Consider the following 23206-nt stretch of genomic DNA (forward strand, 5'->3'; position numbering starts at 1 on the left):
CCCAAGCAGGGGAAAAGAGCTTGACATACACATAAGTGAGGCATATAGGACTCCAAATAGCCTTGATCAAAAAAAACTACACATAGGCATATAATTGTTAAGATTCCAGAAACACAACAGAAGAACAAAGTTCTCCAAGCAGTCAGAGAAAAGAAACAAATCACATACAAAGGAAGCCCATCAGAATCACAGCAGACTTCTCAACACAAACCATCAAGGCAAGAAGAGCTTGGAGTCACATATTCCAAGCCCTAAAAGAAAACAGCCTCCAACCCAGATGGATGTACCCTGCAAAACTATCTTTCAAAATTCATGGAGAAATAAGATACTTTCATGACAAAGAGCACCTTAGGAAATTCGTGAATACCAAACCAGCACTCCAAAGAATTTTACACAATATCCTAAGAACAGATATTGAGGATCACAACCCCAGGAAGCAAAGCAGAATGAACCCATCTGGCATGACAAGAAATTAAATGTAAAGGGGGAGAACCCAACAAAAAGAAAAAGTCAGGGCAATGACAAGTCAATACATTTCAGTTATAACTATCAATGTTAATGGTCTCAATTCATCAATCAAAAGAAATAGACTGGCAGAATGGGTCAAGAAGCAAAATCCAACAATATTCTGCATACAAGAAACACACTTCATTCAAAAGGAAACTCATAGACTGAAAGTGAAAGGGTGGAAAACAATACTCCATGCAACAGGAACCTGAAAAAAAAGCAGGAGTAGCTATCCTCTTGGCAGATCAAGTAGATTTCAAACCAACACTGATTAAGAGAGATGAAGAAGGACACTCCATCCTGGTATAGGGAAGAATCCAAGAGGAAGAGATGACAATCATAAATATCTATGCACCAAACACTAGTGTGCCCAACTATATAAAACAAATACTAAAAGACATGAAAAGTCATATATGCACTAATACAATCGTAGTGGGGGACCTCAACACCCCACTGTCACAAATAGAGAGATCAACTAGACTAAAAATAAGTAATGAAATACTAGAACTCAATCGAACTCTTGAACAAATGAACTTAACAGATGTTTTAGTCTTCCACCCCACAAAATCAGAATACACATTCTTCTCAGCTGCACATGGGTCATTCTCCAAAATCTACCACATACTCACACATAGAACATGTTTAAGTAAGTGCAAAGGAATTGAAGTTATCCCCTGTATATTATCCAACCATAGTGTGATGAAATTGGAGTTCCATAGCAAAAGAAACTCAAAAAATTTCATACAAACGTAGAAATTGAACAACACACTTCTGAATAACCAATGAGTCACAGAGGAAATTAAAGAAGAAATCAGACAGTTCCTTCAATTGAATGACAATGACAATACAACAAATCGGAATCTAGGGAACCCAATGAAAGCAGTCTTTCGAGGGAAATTCATAGCAGTGAATACGCATATTAGGAAAACAGAACAAGCCCAATTCAACAACCTGATGCTGAACCTCAAGCTTCTAGAAAAAGAAGAGCAGGACAACCCCAAAGCTCATACAAGGGAGGAAATTCTAAAGATCGGAGGAGAAATCAATGCAATGGAGACTAAGAAAACAATACAAAAAATCAATGAAGCCAAGAGTTGGTTCTTATCAACTAAGAAAAGCCCGGGCCCTGATGGCTTCACTGCTGAATTCTACAAGACATTTAGACAGGAGCTGCTGCCACTACTGTTTAAACTCTTCAATGAAATTGAAAGGGAAGCAATACTTCCAAATTCATTCCTGGAAGCAAGCATCACCTTGATCCCCAAAGCAGAGAAAGACCCAAATGAAAAAGAGAACTATAGGCCAATCTCACTAATGAACATAGATGCAAAAATCCTTAATAAGATACTGGCAAACAGAATGCAGAAGATCATCAAGAAGATCATACACCCTGATCAAGTGAGATTCATCCCAGGGATTCAGGGATGGTTCAATATACGAAAATCAATCAATGTAATACACTATATCAATAGAGCCAAGGACAAAAACCATATGATTATCTCCATAGATGCAGAAAAAGCATTTGACAAAATCCAACATGCATTTATGATAAAAACCCTACAAAAAATTGGAATAGATGGTCTCTACCTCAAACTGATAGAAGCCATCTATGAAAAACCAACAGCCAATATCATACTAAATGGTCAAAAACTGAAATCCTTCACACTCAAATCAGGAACAAGACAAGGATGTCCACTATCACCACTCTTGTTCAATATAGTTCTGGAAACATTAGCCACAGCAATTAGACAAGAGAAAGAAATAAAAGGAATAAAGATAGGTAATGAAGAAGTCAAACTGTCATTATTTGCAGATGACATGATACTCTACATAGAAGACCCCAAGAACTCCACCAAAAGTCTTCTAGACTTAATAACCAAATGCAGTCAAATAGCTGGTTACAAGTTCAACACACAAAAATCAATAGCTTTCCTCTACACCAATGACAGACTCACTGAGAGAGAAATAGGGCAAATAATTCCTTTCACAATAGCATCCAAAAAACTGAAATACCTAGGAATCATCCTAAGGAAAGAAATCAAAGACCTCTTCTCTGAAAACTATGGCACTCTGAAAAGAGAGATTAAGGATGATATCAGAAAATGGACAGACATCCCCTGCTCCTGGGTAGGAAGGATTAATATGGTGAAAATGACCATACTTCCAAAACTGCTATATAGATTTAATGCAATTCCAATTGAGATCCCAGCAGCACACTTCATAGACCTTGAGAAAACAATCCAAAAATTCATCTGGAACAAGAAGAGACCCAGAACAGCAAAAGCAATTCTAGGTAACAGAGACACAGCAGGGGACATCACAATCCCCAACCTGCAACTATACTACAAAACTACTGTGGTAAAAACATCATGGTATTGGCAAAGAAACAGACTTGAGGACCAGTGGAACAGATTAGAAGATGCAGAAACAACGCCAGACACATTCAGCAATCTCATCTTCGATAAAGGAACCAAACACCCTCACTGGAGGAAAAATAGCCTCTTTAATAAATGTTGCTGGAAAAATTGGGCTTCAACTTACCAAAGATTAAAACTAGAACTTTATCTCTCACCAAACTAAAATCAAAATGGATTAAAAATCTAAATATTAAAATAGAAACTCTGAACCAGTTGGAACAGAGGTTAGGTAGACCCCTTGAAGACATCAGTGTAGGAAAAGATTTTATGAACAAAACCTCAGTTGCCAGTGAACTAGCACAAACAATCAACAAATGGGATCTCTTTTTATTAAAAGGCTTCTGCATAGCAAGAGAAACCACCAGCAGGGTGAAGAGGCAACCCACAGTGTGGGAAAAAATCTTCACCTGCTCTTCCTCAGACAAAGGTCTACTATCTTGAATCTATAAAGAACTTCAAAAGGTCAGACCTCCCAAATTTAAAGACCCAATCCGAAAATGGGCATCTGAAATGAACAGACATTTCTCAGACAAAGAAGTAGAAATAGCAAATAAATACATGAAAAAATGTTCAACATCACTGGTCATTCGAGAGATGCAAATGAAAACAATGCTGAGATTCCACTTCACTCCAGAAAGAATGGCTGCTATCATGAAGTCAACCAATAACAAATGCTGGTGGGGCTGTGGGGAAAGAGGAACCCTGCTCCACTGCTGGTGGGAGTGTAGACTGATGCAACCACTGTGGAAATCAGTAGGGAGATACCTCAAAGAACTAGGACTGGAAGTCACATTTGACCCTGCTATTCCACTGCTGGGGATCTTCCCCAAAGAATTAAAAGAATCATACCACAGTGATATATGTGTGCCCATGTTCATAGCAGCACAGTTTGTTATAGCTAAAACTTGGAAACAGCCCAAATGCCCGTCAACTGGAGACTAGATAAAGAAAATGTCATTTTTTTATAAAATGGAGTACTACTCAGCCATAAAAAATGAGAAATTAGAGACATTTATAGCTAAGTGGATGCACATTGAGGCGATGCTCTTAAGTGAAATAAATAGGACACACACGAATAAATTCTGAATAGTTTCTCTGGTGTGAGAAACTGAAAGTGTAAATAAGGACTAAATATATAATAGGTAATGTGAAATAGGAAGAAAAGGGGCAAAGGGGAAGTAAGTGGGAGGGCTAGAGGAAAGGATAGAAGGGAATGGGATTAATATGAGAAAATGGAAAAACAGGAACAAAATCTTTGTAAATAGGGAGGAATAGAGGGGTTGAAGGGAGGGCTGGGCAAGGGTGAAAAATAAGAACCAAGAGAGACTATGTAAAGGTGCAAATTTCCAATGAGGAATGTCATTATATTGTATACCTAAAATGTACCAATGATTAGAATGAATAATCGATAATGTAAAATAGGAATAAAAGGTCTAAAGGGGCAGGGGTAGTGGGAGGGGCAGGGGAAAGGAAAGAAGGGAAAGGACAAATGATGAGAAATGGAAAAAATGGAAATAAAGTCTTTGTAAATAGGGAAGGGGGGAGGGTGTGAAGGGAGGGCTAGGAATGGGGAAAAAATAAGAACCAAGATGCATTATGTAAAGGTACAATTCCCAATGAGAAATGTAATTGTGTTGTATACCTACAATGTACCAATAAAAGAATATAATAATAAAAAAAAAGAATGTGTGTTATGGTTTCTGGTTATATCTAACAGAAACATCAAAGACCTAGTGCTCCAACATGGTAATACTGGAGAAAAAATAACTTGTTCTTGAAAATGCATGATGACATGTTCATAATCTAAATGTGAAAGAAACAAGCAATCACAGGAAAGGAAAAATGTGTTCTTAGAGAAAAATCTCAGAACTGGTTTCTTAATTTAGATCCAGACATTAATTTTTACTCTTTATTTACTAATTTTAAAGTAGTTACTATGTTTAAAAAGTCTAAGCACAATAAATTCCATATAGAAAAAGAATTTCAAAATTGCCTCTCATATTTCTTGTTGATGCTATGCCTCTTTTGAATTGATTTACTAAAACTATTATATAATTTTTTCTCTAATGTCTTAGTACAAAAGACATGAAGAAAGCACTTGGATCCTGGGCCAGCTCCAGTGAAGATTCTAATTGTTTGCCATCCATCTTTTTGTTCACACCCACAACATGTGCATTTATTATCCCTGGTTGGAAATTATACAGCCCCATAGAGTGTTTAGGAATGGTATAGCTAATTAAATTGGGGGTTCTTATACCAATATGAAATCTTGTTCAAAAGCATGACTGAGTAAAGGTCACACAGCTAACTGCTAAGAAAAAAAGGACAAAAACTGAAGACAGGTTTGCTGGGAAATGGGCACAAGGATTTCATGTATTCTCAAGTAAACTTTGCACAATGGCAGTTCAAAGCTGAATTTTTTCCACAGTTGTAAATTTGAGAAAAGTGAAGGCATAAAGAAGTTGAGTAACACAGCCAGTAAAGCCCATGTGCTCAATAAATAAGCAGGAACACTGGCCCTAAACAAGAGCTGTGGTGCAGAGAGCATCAACAGAGAGAAGCTGAAAGCAGGGCTGTAAATGAGTGACTGAACAAGCCTGTGAGCAAGTAGAAGTGCTGATTCTCAGTCCCTGCAAGCTGAGAGGAGGAGCAGAAGCCCACAACAGATTTTTGGTTAAGCAAATCAGTTTAATAATGGTAAAGTTATAAAGCTTTGATACTTGTTATGCGGGGCTCTATTTTTATGGTTTATGTTCCTATTTAAATTACCCATCTCTTTTGAGACTTACAGTTTTTCCATGTTTCTCTAGTTATTTTTGCAATAGACAGTTAATAAGACACTTTGCTATAAGCAAGAGACAGCGGTGGCAGGGTAAGCTAAACCAGACACTGTCCCTGAGCATGTAGTTCACTCTATTGCGTATTAATGTGGCTGATGGTAGTCGCTAATTATGCAGTATTAACTCAATGAAAGTGTGGTGGGAAGATTCTTAAGGTGTCCCCATCTGTGCCTCCTAGTTTTCATGCCTTTGTTTAGCAGCCACCCTCTTGACTATGGACTGTAAGGGGTAGACAAAATTAAGAGAAGGCAAATAGACTCAAAGCTAATGAGTGATATTAAAGAATGCCTAAAGAACATGGTTGCTGACATACCCATCAGGGGTGAAACATAACTGAATAGATTTAAATGCTGAAAAATGAAACCAGAGACTTGAGATGAGATTTCAGTTTTATCTTCATGAGTATTAAGTTATTAAAAGAATGTTGTAGAGCAACATAAACAGAAGAAAGAAAAAGCAGCTCCTTATAGAGGCCATTTACATCACAAGTTATTCTCTAGTAATTAGTAGTATATGGAGTATGAATACTCCAAACTTGAAAATAATAAATTTTTGTATAAAACATAGAATAAATGTTAATAACTAGATGTGACAGCAATGCCACTGAATTCAGTGGTCAGGGGAATAACTTAAATTCTAGAACCACTGGTGATTAATAGTTTTTACCCCACTCATTTTTATAAGATGTTTTTCTTCCCTGCATCTTTATTCTGATAGATTATTAATAATTACCTCATTATTTTAATCTTTTGTGGTATCTATCTTCAATCTTAATGAAAATTTGTCATTTTTTGTGGAAAAAATGTAGCTTTCTAAGATTAATTGCTGTACATTTCACTTGATAAAAAAAGGAATTTAATCATTTAAAAGGGTATTATAACCAGAAGATGATATCTATATCTTATTAAAATGTATTTTTTTTCCTCAGAATCTCCTGTGAAATAAAGAATTCTTGGGTTCTTTTCTCCAGGTGATATTTATCAGGTTACTCAATATTTTCATGAACAACATCAATGATATATTTTTCATATAAGAGCCCATGATAATGTTTGGTTAGCTAGCTAAAAATTTTGTAAAACATTAAATAAGAAAAGGAAGGAGAATTCTATCTAATAAAATAAAACACTGAAGAGATAAAGTGTGACTCACAAATCACCTTCCTACTGACAGAAAGCAAACACCTTGAACCTTGGTGAATGATAACTTCTCAAACATGTAGCTAAGCTCTTATAAAAACAGTCAAACAGGCTTAATGTGGAGTAGCTTAGAGAATGTGTTCCTTTTTCCTTGATTTAATTTTTATAGAGATTTTAATAATTTGGGGACTAGAAAGACAAATGACAATTGAGCTTTCCTTATGAAACAGATTGTTCTAAGCAGTCATTTCATTTTAAAAATAATCTTCTGAAATATTATACACATTATACAGAGGAGGATATTGAGCTTCTAGTGGCTTGGTAAAATAGTCTTTTTCTACAGCTTTTACTTGTTGAAGCACACATGTTGATAGTAACCATTATGAATAAAGATATTCGCAAGAAATAAAAAATGTTGCCGGGGATTTAGCTCAGTGGTGCCGCCACCTGCCTTACAACTGCAAGGTCTCGAGTTCAATCCCTGGTACAAAAAAAAAAAAAAAAAAAAAAAATGTTTGGGTCAGGTTTTTAAAATGTGTATTGATAATTCTATAAAAACCATATTTCCCAGATTATTTAAATAATGTACTTAGGATTGAACTGAAAGAATGCTATATTACATGGGAGAATATGATGATAAAACTGCCAAATTCTTTTAATTAGGGATAGTACTTACTCTACCTAAAAACAACAACAACAGCAACAACAAATCTATTATTTTAACCTTTTCTCTTCTTCAGAAACTTGATAGATACTAGTCAGTTATCTTTCTTCAAAATGGATAAACCTTCTATATTATACCTTGAAGGTTTTGCAAATGAGGACTGCTTAAAGTCTTTTATAAAACAAATAAGTATTTTGAAAAATATTCAAGCTTAAAATTTTGTCATACAGAACCTAGGAGAAAGTTAAATCCATCTTAATAGAGTATCACTTGGAATCCAGGAAAGGTAAAATCAGAACAAAAAAGAAATTTCATCTAAATGAAATCTTGGCATGGGTTCTAAAAAATATTATAAGGCTAATGAAGTAAAATTAAAAACATTAAATTAGTTTATAAATAGCTATTATTACCTGGTCATAAATCATTGGTAAAATTGAACTTAAACAAGAACAATTAAGATAATATTTCATTGTACTAGAAATTCTAATCTTTTCCCATCAAAAGTTAAAAATCAAAAGGAAAGCTAATTTACTTAGAATAGTGATATTAACAGAATCTTGAGAGAAGCAACATACTGGAAGAGAGCCAATGAATAATAACAAGTAAAGATTTTAACGTCCGTGTGTTCTTTGAACATCATAAATTACTTACAAGGAGTTTCAAATAAATGTTATCAAATGGAAAATGTGACTGTTATAAAAGCATCTTTGAAGCATAATCAGTTTCAGTAGGAGAAAGCCACAGGGATCGACTGAATATAATTTTGGATGCTTGGAGTTATGGAATGAAATATCCAAACTCTCATTGATCTCTTTAGAAATATTTTATTGGCAGAGACTTCGGTATGAATCTTTAAATATTTTATGCAGTGATTTAATTTAACTTATCCTTTAAACTGCTTTCTTTTCCTCACCCCAAACCTCACTAAAACTAATTGAAACAATCATCCCAATTTCTTAGCATAAGTTAAAATAAACCTCCAATATCCAGTTCATCTTTGGAGCAAAACCAAAATATAATAAAATCAGATCTCAGTTTTGTTTAAGAGCATATATTTTCATGAAAGATTGGTTTTATAATTTCAATTTGATATCTTATAGCCTTACACTTAAAAATTTAAGTGTGTAAATTAGGAATGTGAACATAATTAACAATATCTCCCTCTTTCTCTCTCTCTCTTTCTTTCTTTCCTCTCTGTGCTCCCCTTCACTCTCTAAAGGTCAAAACTTAGAATTAACTGTAATTGTCTTATTGTTTTCATCGCTTTAAAAAATGTGTTGAATCAGACAAATTATTACAACATTGCAAAAGCATAGAACGTGTGGAGTAGAGTATAATTGTTTATTCTTAAAATAAACAAAATCTGTAAAAGCAGTTGGGGATAAGTTAAAATATCTGTCATTTCAGAATCTTCTGTAGCTAAACCTTGAGTAAATTGCTTATTTTGCTCATCAAATAATCATGTTTTATGAAGTCAAATGTTCTACAAAGGTTGTTTTGTACAGAGAGGAATCTGAAATTTAGTTGTTCAGTAAATTTTATATATATTTAATTTTTATTGCCAAAATGTTGGCAACTTGATTTTTAAAAGTATATAAATATGAAGAGATACCTTTACTCCCACATTTATGTGTCACTATTCATAATAGCCAAGATATGAAATCAACTGAAATGCCCATCAATGGATGAATGAAGATGTGCAATACAGACACACAGAAATATCATTCAGCCTTAAAACAAAGCAACATGTATGGAAATTATAGTATATTACAAAAAATTAAAAGAGCCAGACACAGACAAACACTGCACGTTCTCACTTGTATGGAGACACTAAAAATGTGGACCTCATAGAAGAGAGTAGAATAGTGATCACTAGAGGCTAGGAAAAAGAAGAGATGGAGCATAAAGAGGGATAATGAATACCCAAGTGGAGTTAAATAAGAGGAATAGATACTAGTATTCTACAAAATGTCAGGGTGGCTATTGTCAATATAAAGAGAGGATTTTGAATGTTTCACCACAAAAAAACAATAAAATTTTAAGGTGAAGGTGATACTAGTTTCCTTGATTTCACTGTAATCATTTATCAAAGAATCATATTTCACCCCATAAATATGTATAATTATCATCTCAATTTAAAAATAAAAATACAACCACACAAAAAGAAATATATAGAAAACACATTTCCACATGGGAAAAGTCAAAATCTGAAACTTATAGTAAAGTTTGATGCAGAGTTTTATGAACTTCTTGTGATTTATTGCATCTACCTACTATAAAAATGGGGAGTGGGTACAGTCAGTGACACACCAATTTGCATTAAGTTGGTTTTAGTTTCTGGGTATTAATTGGCAGTAGTTCACTTTAATCTGATGCTTCTGATCCCTTCAGCATTAGAGTTTAAGAGATAGAAGAAACATTCCAGAGATCACCTACTGTTTATTTTTCTAATGAGCAAAGCAAGAGCTACGGAGATGAAGAGGCCCGAATTTATAACCTTGTTCCACATGAAAATTTATCTGTACCCTTGTGTCTTTATGATTAAACCAAAATATCTTTCTTGGAATGTAAGGACCTTAGTAATCTGTTCCTGCCTGATAAGTGTGTGAAAACATCTCACCTAGAATGCCCCTGCTCTGGGTCTGAGTTAGGAATAGTTCCCCAATCAGCTTAAATTGCCTTAGACAGATTTCATCAACTTCTGTCTTTCCTTGCATGCTCACGGTGAATGGTAATTTCCAGGATGTTGTGGTTCCTTGATATCTGTATCTCCAATTCTTGGCCTATTATTCCATCTATGGCAGATGATCCAAAAATAGATAAATCATGTGACATAAGACCAATGATTTAGCATTTCTTTGTTCAAATATCAAAGTCATTTTGTATTCGGGAAAAGTAACTTTTATAAGGTTATGGTGTATATGTAAAATGCCCCTCAACTGTTTCACGTGTTCAGAGGTAGGAGTTTTGGAAGGTGATACTCATGAGTAGATTGATCCATGAATGAGTTCATAGCTGAATATACTGTATGGAGGTGAGGCCTGGTTGAAAGAAGTGGGTCATTTGGGGCTTGACATGGAAGAGTACATTCTTGTCTCTGGGTCTTCTGTTCTCTCTCTGCTTTGTTAGCCACCATGAGGTGAGCAGCTTTCCTCGGCCATGGTCTTCTACCATGATACTCCTGCTTTGGAACCAGATGACCATGGACTGAAACCCGTAAAATTGTGAGCCAAATTAAACTTTGGCTCCTTCCTTTGTGGTAGGTGTTAGGTATTGTTTCTTTACATAAGAAAGCTAATTATGACAGATAAAGGCAGGGATTATTGGTTTGTTTGTTGGTATGTCCTAAGTACCTTAAAAATTGCTCAGATTATTGTGAGTACCCAATAAATATTTCCTTAAGGAGTGCACATATAGTACAGAGGCATTATGAATATGATTTAAAGAACTTTAAGTGAGAATTCTTCTGTAATGTTTAGTACACATATCAACATTTTCATGGAAAGTTATAGATTTGTTCTTCATTTATGGTTGCTTTAAACCAGTGACGGTGAAACCTTTAGAGACAAGTGCCCAAACTGAAACCCCAAACCGACTTATTTATCACAAAGTGCCAACAGTGCAATTGAACCTGAATCCTAAGGTTTTAGTTTAGGAAAAAAAATCAAGTCATTCATTAACATATTTTTTCTTAAAAACAAATATGCATAATATAGGTTTGCCACCACTGTTCTAAACTGTATTCATCTATTTTCAGGCAAAAGTGCTCCTTCCAGCTACTACTGACAGTCGTTTCTAGCCAATCAATTCAATGTGAATGACCAAAACAAGCAAACATAAATTTGAGTATATTGAAATTCTACTCCTGGGAAGTAAGGTCTGTATGGTAGGATTCAGGCATGGTTGTGTGGGTACATAATGCTCCTGGTCAAGTTTTCAGCTGTGTTCTCATGACAGGTCATTAATATTGATAAACTGCCATATGATGTCAGAAGAAGGGCTTGGAAATAGGAGATTTCAGTTACAGTTCAAGAAAACATTGGGGTTCAGCAATGACAGTTCAGGAACATATAGAGAAGGTAGAACCAGTGTACACAGGAGTAAAAATCAGAGAAAGCAGTTGAGATAAATTAAAATAGTAGGCCAAAAACAACAAAATAAGAAATAGAAATGAGAGAAAGATCAATGAATGCTTAAATTCATGCAGTTGTTAATCACCATATCAGTAGGAAAAGTAAAAGAATGGTTAGGTGACAAGAGCAGATACAAAGATCCCAATAACAAAGACAAACAAATTTACAAAATAGCTTATTTTAATCATGAATTTAATGTTCATCCCTTGACACCAGCAAGTGGTCCCGGAGCATGCCTGATGTAAGGCTTGTTAAGACATGGCAATAAGTTGGTAGAGTATTTAATGCTAACTCATTTTTAGTAATGAAAATATCTATTAATTTCTCTTTTATAAAAATAGTCATCTGGTCATGTTGTTATGCTTTCTTCTAACTCAGGTGATCTAATTCTACTCTAGAAAGTAATTTGAGAAGGTATAATGAAGTTCAATTAATTTTTTTCTTCTCATTTGCTAGCCCATCTGTAAATATGAGTGGAACACTTGGCTCTGTGAACTTACTACCTCTTCAAATCTCACTCTGCAGGACACTTCTTCAAATATGTCCAGCGAGCTATCAATCTGATAAGCATAGTATTAGAGAAGCACTTCCTGGAATCATAAATTTTAGTTAATGAAAATTATTTTCTGAAGTTTTACAGTAATATCTTAGTCTTATGAGAGTTAAGTAAATATTTTTGATGTGAAAACATTAACAGAAAATCTTTGAAAATTTTCTAAATATATTTTCTTGAAGTAGTTTATTATCCTAAATACTAGTTTATAATATTGATGTTCTAAGTACAAGAACAGAATGATGTCTCTATCTGGGACTTTAGAAAGAGCTACTTGACTTTTTTTCATCAATATTGATTAAAAACTCATGAATTTAAATTGTATGTAGCAAATTTTCATGGATATATTTGGTCTTCATAGAAACATATGGAAATGCATATTTAATTTGTCAGTATTTTGCAAATCACACCCTTTTTGGAATAATTTGCAAAGTGAAAAATGTTTCCATATGCTAGAAAATGGTTTGTCTCTTATGCTGAGAGTAAAGAATCATCTATTCAACACAAAAGTTTTTAAAATATTTTCTTCAGCAATGGATTATCAAAGAAACATTAATAAGATAATGTCCCTGCACTCAGTGAAGTTAGAAATAAGATTTCAACTTATATAGAGTTTTTCATTAATATTGGATAAGCTAAAACCAAATTTTAGTGGTATTACAGGCCCATTAATTTAAGAAGAATGCCATATGGCCTTTTTCTGCCTACAATACCATGGCCATTACCAAATCTTTTGAGAACCTGAGCAAAGCTGATTGGAGTAGGCTATGATGTAGGAACCAAAGTCAGGCCATATGCCAATCGTGGGGATGAAAGATCAAAGGATAATTCATGCCCAGTCCATTTCCCTCCTCAAGGAGAGTAAAAATAGGTAAATATATTCCCCATGATACTCAGACAACCGGCTTAGGCATCATTACAATACACTTTCAGCCCGGCCCTTTTGATAATCCTTTCATCTGAAAGAATAAGATGAACACCTGTATTTTCTACATACTAAAACATATAAAAAGAATATATAAAGATTTGGCATCAGCTGCCCATAGTTAATTGTGAAAAAAACAAAACTCTACAGATTTCAAAGCTCAGTTTAGGGACAAAATGAAGTAATTAAAGTAAGAGCTGAAGCTCTTTCACAAGTTTTACTTTTCATATCTGAAAGGATCATTGACCTCATATGTCTTCAGAGACGCTAGACTGCAGTTTTAGAACAGAAAATAAATTTGGGGTTTTCAAAGGACTTTGGTGTTTCCAAATTAATGATTTTGTCATTATTATCTAAGAGTGGTGATTTGTGAAACAGAATGGACTTAATGTATCTTTTAATACAGATAATTACTATTTTGGCTTTCTTTAAGTGTTGAGATGATTTCCTGAGCTGAAAAAATAAAAGATTATGTACTAAATTTATTTTTAACTGTGATCACACCTGAAAACAAATAAGTTATTTTTATGACCACAGCCTAATTCACCACATGGGAAAATTATAAATGAAATATCATATAGCAAAAAATGTCAAGCCAAGAAATACATTTATTAATCTAAAACAGTTTCCAAATGATAATATGTGTAGGTCATATGTCATAGATCCATAGATAAGTCTTTTTCAAATGATTTGTCTACTTTTAGGTTTCTTACAGGGACACCGAGAAGGACTAAGTCTGAAGATAGCTGTAAGTCACTTTACAAGGATGGCTCTATAACACAGAACTTGAAGCAATACTGGTTTTACCACTGTTTATGGTTTGTAAAATATTGTAGAATAGGAATAAAGGGCAATTTTATGATAATGAGGTAGGTTTTAAAATGTTAAGTCAATAACTCAGGTTCCATAAAAATTCTAGTGAAGAGAATAAAAAGGAAATGATCACTTGACATATACCTTTAAAAGAAGTGCCATTTGAGTAATTCTCTCTTCTTTTTTATACCTCCTTAAATTCATGAAATTTATGAAGTGAATCTCTCTTATAGGCGGCAACTTCCACTTTCAAAGTAACAGAGTAAATTCATTCACTTGGTTAACATTGCATTATCTTTTACAGAAGATCTGCATCTTTAGGTTTTCTTCTTCTTATCTCAAACTGTTCCTAAGCAGCTCTGAGTTAGTCACTTATGCCTCCATGGTTCCCATGGCAAAGTTATTCTGAGAATTTGCCCAACCACTAATTAAAGTTTGCCCTAGGACACATCTCCTAGTTTTGCATTGTCTGTCATTTATATCACTTTTTTTTGACCATTTAAATGATATTTCTCTAAATATTTTCTTCCATATTGATTTCCATCAAGGCAGTTTTTTTGTTTATAGGGCGGTTTCTGTACAAAAATGTTTGCAGGTAGTATTTATTTGTGTCTCTTCAATCAACTCAGGATCATCCCTTGTCCATGATGAAGCAACCAGCTGCTTAGAAAGATACATGTGTCTCAATAAAATAAAATGTGGGTTTTACTGTATTTAATTTTTGAGATACAAATATACACACATGCACACGTAGACACACATATGTACATAACATATATTGGAAGTCCTCATTATATGATGACAAATGTAATATATAGGGAAAGCTCTTAAAATAAATGAAGTTTGAACATGAAAGAGGGAAAAACTAAATTGAGGTATCTTAAAATGTAAAATGTAGCTACTTTAATGTATACTTTGATAAAATTTAGATTAAATTATGATATCCTAGTTCTTAAAAACAATAAATTTTCCTATAAATGATTCAAGTCTATCTTTCTTTATGGCAGAGTAGTACTCCATTGTGCATAAATACCACATTTTATTTATCCATTCATCTACTGATGGATGCATGTGTTGCTTCTAAGATCTAGTTATTATGAAAAGTGCACCTATAAACATTGGTATGCATGTATCTCTGTAATATGATGTCTTTAACACTTTCCAGAAGATACCTAAAAGGGGGATAGCTAAGTCAAATGGAATTTCTAGTTTCAGTTTTTTGAGGAAGTCTCCATACCAGTTTCCATAATGGTTGTACTGGCTTACATTTCCACCAACAGAGCAGAAAGTTCCCTTTTTCCCCACATGCTCTCCTGTAGAGTTATTTGTAGGAAAATGGATGGGCCTTGAGACCATAATGTTAAGTGAAATAAATCAGAAACACAAGCTTAAATATTATATTGTTTATCTTATATCAGAAATCCAGAGTAAAAATAAGGAGCAAAATAAAAGATAAATAATAGAAGTCGGGAGATAGATTGCTCTTAAGGGGAAAAGGATCAAGAGATAGAGGGAAGGAGGAAGAGAGGAAAGAAAAAAGGGATGAAAAGGGGGATTAGGCTGTGTTAAATACAGCTACAGCTCCATACAAGGAATGTAAACATTAGATTTTAAACACATGTAATTCATTTATAATTCCACTGTGCATATGTGGTGTGTATTTTCATTAAATATTAGAATAAAATATGATCTCTCTCATATTACATTTAACTTTTTCATCATGACCTTAAAGATGATTTTAGAAAGATTTTTTGAGTCATTCATCATTTCCCTCAAACCATTGATATTCAAGTCACTTGCTTCTCAAGTAGCTTTTCAAATTTCCTCTCCTTCACCTGCTAACAACTCTATTCTCATTGTCCATGATTTTGTGATTGAGCAGTTTTCCAACTTCACTAATGTTGTGAATAGCCTAAGTCTTGAAATTTTTTTACTTTACAATACAGTTTTCTCTACATTCTGTGATATTTACACTATTCTGGAATCAGGAAAAAAGTAAGACTAGAGTAATTCATAGTACTAATTGGAAAAGAGTGTTCAGGTAAGAACTAATTTTATTAGTCCTTATTATTTTATTATTAGTGATTTTTTTCTATTAAGACAATCTTCTCTTACTACATTACTTTTTGTATTTAAAAATTGGAATAATGTTTGGATGATGAGCAACTTTAAAATTTGCAATTAGATGAAAATAAAGCTAAAAATTGATCAAGTTAATGAAGTTGGAAATGGAAATTAGTGTCTTATACAAGTGTGTATTGTAGATAAAATACTCTGGGTCAAGAGGAACAAGGGCTGAGGCTTTGAAAGAAGTAATGGAAAGTGAAAGAGGAAATCTTGAAAAATACAGAAGAGTAATTACCGCGAATGGAGCAGAAGAAAGAGAACACAATACCATAGAAGCTTAGAGAGTAGGAAGTAGGAAGCTAATGTTAAGGACAAAGAGGACAGCCAATTAGAAGTTGTAGCCAATTAGAAGTTGTATCCGAGACATCATCCATGTTAGGACTGAACACACAACTTCAATATCAGGCTAAATTAGTAGATCAGATGCCTCTGGAAGCCTAGTTTCTGCAAAAATTCTCACTAAGAAATTGAGTTCATGTTAGTCTACCCTACATGAAAGCATCAAGAGTCTTGTGAAGCAACCTGCCACTCACTGCCCCCTGTATCCCTTGTTCCCTCACACTTTACACAAGGAAACTTTATCCCAGTACTCAACAAACATTTATAAATAGTAAGTCAGAATAGATAACTAAGAACCTAAAGGAAGATTAAAATTATTGATAAATTTTGGGCAGGAGAGTCAAGCAGGAGATTCCTCAAAAAACTAAAAGTAAAAATTCCATTCGAACCAGATATTACCCTACTAGATATCTTCCCAAAAGAGTTAAAGGCATCAATAACATGATGCATACCCATGTTTATAACAGCACAACTCACAATAGCTAAATTATAGGAGCAGCCTATATGTCTATCAAAAGATTAATGGATAAAGAAATGTATTACTTATATACAATGGAGTAGTACTCTGCTATAAATAAGGATACTTTGAATCATTTGCAGGAAAATAGATATATCAAGAAACTGCAATGATAAGTAAAATAAATGAGACACACAAGCTTAAATATGGTATGGTTTCTCTTCTATGACAAACCCAAGGTATAAATAAAGAACAAAACAAAAGATAGATAAAAGGAAACAGGGAAATAGATCTTTGCAAGTGGGAAGGAGACAAAGATGCAGAGAGGGAAAAAAAAAAGAATTAAGAATGGTCATGTATATGTTCAAATATCCACTATGGAAATAGTTATTATGCATCGCAAACATGTTATAATATAAAAATCAAAAATAGATGGAATCTATTAAAAATGCAAGTACATGGAGTTGAAATGTACCAACTCTGTATTCTCCAGAATATATTTGCATGAAATGATCTCCCCAAATAACTTTAATAGCACAATTGGACCTAAGCTTATAATTTTTAAATCTTTCATCCAAATATTCTTGGTATACATTTTTATTTTTGGATTTTCCTGAGAATTGTTTAATCTGTATTTTTTTAGTTGCCAAATAGGAGTGTGCATTTCTAAGATCTGAAATTTGCCTGCACTTAACCTGCACTAATGCCGCACTGAAGTCAGCAACCCTCTTCAGCTGATTCCTTTAGCCTGTAATTACCTGTAACAATAAAGATGACTCACGCCCTTGGTAAAGCCTGCAAAATACTTCTTTTCTATTTAAAATTTCTAATCAAACAATTCTAACTGAGTGTGAATGTGTGTTGGCATGACTTAAAATTAGAGCATTTTCATCAAAATTTTCATTAGGTTTCTTTGTTGGCCACTCAGAGAAGCTCAAAGAGCACGAAAGGAAAATTGAGTACTTCAAGAGATATAACATAGCATGGTACAGGGAGGTTTGTTATTCCAATATCAGAAGTGAGGAATAGTAGGTTTCTGGTGTGTATGATTTTAATGTGTAGAGTAAATAGTCATTATAGCTCATATGACCTACTTGTGTTTCCATAGCAGAATCTCTATGTTAAAATAAGAAAGAAGAAAACAACAACAACAAAAGGATAAAGGCAGTACTGTATGCTAAATTGCATTGTATACCTATGCGATCTTGGAGAAGAATCTTTTTATTGGATTTAGATATCTTTGAATCCTTTAAAATATTGCACTCAAAATACAGAACAGAGAGGTCAACATTTGTGAAGTTAAAACAAATTCAAGGTCATCAAAGCACTTTTCTTAATTATACATTTCTGTCAAATTTGTACAATTAAAAGTAATTCACTGTGTACATCATGGCAATAATTAACGTTGTAGACTGAACTGAAGTCTTCCCTAAAGTCGTGGCACAAGTTCCGAGAAGTCATTTATTTATAACCAGTCCTCATTTACCATAATTTTTAACTACAAACTAGGTTTAGAACATGACATTTCAGTGACAGAGGTGATGGGATGGACTAGAAAAATTTTAAATATGAGTTGAGAGTAAAAGCCTGAGTTCTGATGTTTGATGTACGGACTGACTCTGCCTTGTAATTTACTCATTCTCTTTATGTGCAGGGCTCTTGGAAAAAGTCTTAGGTCATCAGTTTTGAACAATCGCCAATGTGCCTATTTAAACAAAAACGGAAGGTGTGAAATTTCTTGATACAAATGTAATTCATCAGTTGATAATGGAAACATCAGATCAAAAACTGTTTCAAAATTATATAGCAGATATTAAACTTCAAGCCTTGGACCTCCTGTGCCCTAAGGGGGCCACTCAGTCCCACAATGTCTCTCCTGCCCTAGCCACGAGGAACCTTTGAGTCTTCTCTTGACCACATACCCGAAATTCCTGTCACCTTCAGTGTCACCTTCATCCTATTCTTCCTCCTTCTGAAAAGCTGTGACTGCAATATTACTGCACTGTAAATATGTAGTAAGATGATCACAAATAAAAGTAAATAATTAAGTTATATAATTTAAAATAGTTGTTAAAGTGTGTGTGGATTAGGAAAAGAAGTTATTTGGATGGTATTTTTTCAAATAAGATGTTTAGCCACTAGATGTCACCCTTTTTTAAGCAATCAAGAAGCTTCACTGTTATATCAGCAGTTACATTTATTCCATTATATTTGGTGTTCTCCTTATGATTCTCAGCTACAATACTGAACTCTTTAACAAAAAAGTCCTTCTTAGTCACTCCACTATTCTAAGAAAGTTTCAAAGTGTATAGGTGATGGAAAATTCACTGCATGCTTAAACAGTTGATCTGAGAGACCTAGTAACTGAAATAAAAGTTTATAATTGGCAAAAGTATTTCAACTGGAACATTTGAAGTTAAATTGTACATAATCTCCACATTGCAAACATTATTCACAAGAAAATTTTCTTCCCCTTATAGTCAAAATAATTTTACTCATTGAATATCATTATAGTATGTATAAAATTAGTCTTATTCAATGTAGTATATTTGCTTTTTAAGCTTCTTTTTTTGCTTATGCAAACACTCTCCCTGCAAGTAATTCTTGATTTGTAGAATTAGAAAGAAATAAAACACATTTTGGAGTACAGGTAAAGTTTTGAGAAAGGATTTATTTTTCTATCTGTGACAATAAGCAAATAGCTTATCATTATCTTACACAAATCTGGTACATATCATTCCTAGTGAAGGATCTCCAATTATCCAACACAAATTAAATTCAATACATGACACCTGGCCCCGAAGAGGTAACAAAGTATAGAAAGTGACAGCAGTGAAACTATTCAGTCCAACATGACCTTAAAAGAAGCCTTAAGAGTATGAGAACACAAACAAATGGAAATAAAACACCCCAGGGTTTCCCGTATTGCAGCCTTCATTGGTCATTAATGACTTCTAAAGCTGAGTAGTAAAAATGCAATGGACAATAACATATATTTTCAAAAAATATTAAAAGTATGGCTCTCATTTGAAGACAAAATGAACACGTAAGAAAGATCTTAGGCCACTCACTAATAAATGGAAGCCAATAAGATGGTAAGCCCAGAAGAAGAGAAAATTTAAGGAATGGAGATGTATACTGCCTGTTGGTCAAAGGTCTATTGAAATAAACTTGATGATAGACAAAAACTGTCCTACAAGGTCACCATAACCTTGGAGTTATTCTTATTTACACCTAGTAAATGTCTAAATGTTAACATGCAAATTCACAGTTAACAAAGTACTTAGGTCTCAGTATTAAATAATTATCAAATAATATTTATTAAAGAATACCTCAATGACATTTTTTAAAAATTACACCCATCATTTCCATTTATTTTTCAAACTTTGGAATTTATGTATGTGTGTATGTGTGTATTTAAGGTACTAGGGATTTAATCCAAGGCACCCTCAGCCCTTTTATTTTTGTGGTACCGGCGATGGAATTCGGGACCTTGCGCTTGTGAGGCAGGTGGCGGCACCACTGGGTTAAATCCCTGGCCCTTCACAGCCCTTTTTTTATCTGTTCAGTGTGGGTCTGAACTTGTGCTCCGGCCTCAGTCTCTCAGAGTGCTGGGATTACAGGGGTGCACCACCATGCTGCCACTAGATATGTATTTATGCAGCCCCACATGTATTGATCACAAAATGCTTAAGTGGACATAGGCATAATCTCATTATCCAAAAATTTGCCTATGATATAAATGTTGATATTCTTTCTATAAAAAGGATAGAATACTGAGAGATCAGAAATATTCTTGAGATTGCAAGCCAGCAAGAGACCATGCTGGAACTTGAACATACTCTGCTTTGGTGATATTTCTTAATATATATTTAAACATTGGCTAGATTTTGGGACTCCTCAAAATGAAGCTCATGAACACCCTAGTTACATTACCTCTCCTTTTTCTCATCCATGGTGAGAAAAATCTTAAGTGCAATGCACCTGCTGTAAATTCAAAACTCATCTCCAAAAACTGCCTTTCTCTAGAATCTGCAGCTTTCACACCGACCAACATCACTGGTTAGCCCTTGAAGTTGACTTAATACATTAGATCCTCTATTGCACTTTAAATAAATGAAGAATGATGTCATCAAAGAGATTTGTTAAAGATAAAAGAGAATATTTTCAACATATACATAGTATTCTCATAATACATGCTTTATATTTTTCTCAGAATAACTGGCACATAGAGAGAAATCTAATGTCCTGACTACAGTATATTCAAGGAAGATCTCGGCCTGACCAAGTAAAATTACTAAGTTAAATTTACTCTTTTATTTTAAAATCTTGGAGAAAATTTAGATATAATTAAATCAGCTATACAAATCTCCACAATTCCTACATTTATATGTACAGAACTCCAAAAATGTGAGATCCTCCAAGATTTATTATTAGTTCAGCTTCAATTTCTGTGAAGATTATACCACTCGGATGCAGAAAACTAATCAATATTATTATAGTATCTACTGGAAGTCCACACAGTCCTTTCCTCACACACATTGCAATACAACAACTATAAAAAGGCTTTTTTTCTAGAATATTATTTCTTTTTCTTCACACCAGATGAAAATGAAAGGAACATTGGTGAGTTCCCCAGTAAAATAAAAATGTATAAATGTGTTGATGTATTATATTTGCATTTGTACTTGCTCTAAAACTGGAAGAGTTATATAAAATAGAAAAGTACTACTTTTATGTAGTCAGGCTGCTGTTCAGTGTTCAGCTTCTTCAGATTTCATGGATTATAAAGTCTTTTAGGACAGAAGATATTTCCTACAAGCAATCATGTAACATTTATAGCTTTAAAGGTAGATGTAATTTTAATAATAACATGCCACATTTAAGGATCTATTAGGCACAGCTCTGGTTGTCTTTGATTTATCCATCAGGTACGGAATATGAAACTTTCTAAAGTCTAATTTTTGAAAAAAAATATAGTGGCCTTTTGCATTAAACCATTTGCTACACATGATTGCAGTGACTCGTTTTTACCATTGAAGCTTCCATTTTTTGATTGAATTTCTTGTTCAACCATTTGAACTCTTCAGAAAGCAATTATTTCTTATAAAGCATATCATTCTTAATAGGGTAGTAAAAGAATTATAATCCAATCCAGATCCTATTGGATAACATTTTAAGAAACTTATGTAAATTTAACATATTATGAATGCACATTAATTTGCTCATCACTAAAGAAGAATCTGAAAATGGTACTCACGTGGGCTTAACTGTATGGGCATGCTTTTCATGTACAAAGGCACCACCAAGACCTCCTGCCCCTGAATTTAAGTACTGAATTGAAAATAAATTAAACTGTATGAGTTTATCTGAATATATAACAACAACCCCAATATAATCATTTAACTTTTTAAAATTAAAACTACAACTAATGATCAGTTCAAAACATATAACTATTTAAATTTGTATAATAAAGCAGGATCTCCCATTGTTTCCTTTAAAAAAAAGTGAAAAATAATATTACTGGGCTGAAAAATACATGGCTGTAATTGTTTTGGCTAAATTTTGCCCCAACTAGTAAGTAGTAATTTCACTGAGGTCTAATTGAATTCAAAATTCATATAAATTATTTGTCATAAAATTTTGAAATCATTTTGAACACATATTTGAAAATATATACATTATTATTGGATTTACTTCCATGTTTTATATTAATTAAATTGTCTCCAAACACCAATACCAATTTGATTTCTTAAGAACTTTGGCTATACATGCCAAAAATTTCACAGCTTACCAACCAAAAACCTAAGGATCTTAGTCAATATGAATTAAGTTCTAAGTGTGAGACATTTTTTCCAGAAACTTCTAATTTTTTTATAATGACCTACAATTGAAGAAATAAGTTCTCTATAATAATAGAAATAGTGTAATTAATTTATCATATGATTTCACTATTAACTAAAATTTTAAAAAATACAATAATGGATGAAATAGAGGAAAGTAACTCAAATCCTTAAAATTGGCCTACAGATCCACTTTTGTTTTTCCTTCAGATTAATATCAATGAGAAATAAAAGGATGTAAATATATTAGCTCATTTTTACCTTGTAGGAACACCAACAGGCAAAATCAACTCCCCAGTCATGTAAGTGGAGTTCAACATTTCCAACTGCATGTGCTAGATCAAAGCCAACAAAACAACCCTAGGGAAGAACATAACAAGTTTTGAATTCACTTTATGATTAGCAGTAGTTAAGTTCGAATATCTTTAAGAAATTCTTTGCCAAACTTCTGT

The 23206-nt window shown here is 33.5% G+C and overlaps 1 protein-coding gene across 4 annotated transcripts in view; it reads right to left on the bottom strand.

The window, feature by feature from the left end:
- Positions 1-23206, bottom strand: part of Kynu (kynureninase) — a 123625-nt gene that overhangs the window by 32023 nt on the left and 68396 nt on the right. For all 4 annotated transcript variants that reach the window (XM_004836128.4, XM_004836127.4, XM_004836129.4 and 1 more), the window contains 2 exons: positions 23016-23114; positions 22172-22245 (listed from right to left, as the gene is read on the bottom strand). In XM_004836128.4, coding sequence (XP_004836185.2) covers positions 22172-22245; positions 23016-23114 — 173 coding nt within the window. The remainder of the gene's footprint in view (positions 1-22171; positions 22246-23015; positions 23115-23206) is intronic.

This window comes from Heterocephalus glaber, unplaced genomic scaffold, assembly GCF_053883595.1.
Source record: "Heterocephalus glaber isolate CG9 unplaced genomic scaffold, H.glaber_assembly_v1.0 deba00000347, whole genome shotgun sequence".
NCBI lineage: Eukaryota > Metazoa > Chordata > Mammalia > Rodentia > Bathyergidae > Heterocephalus > Heterocephalus glaber.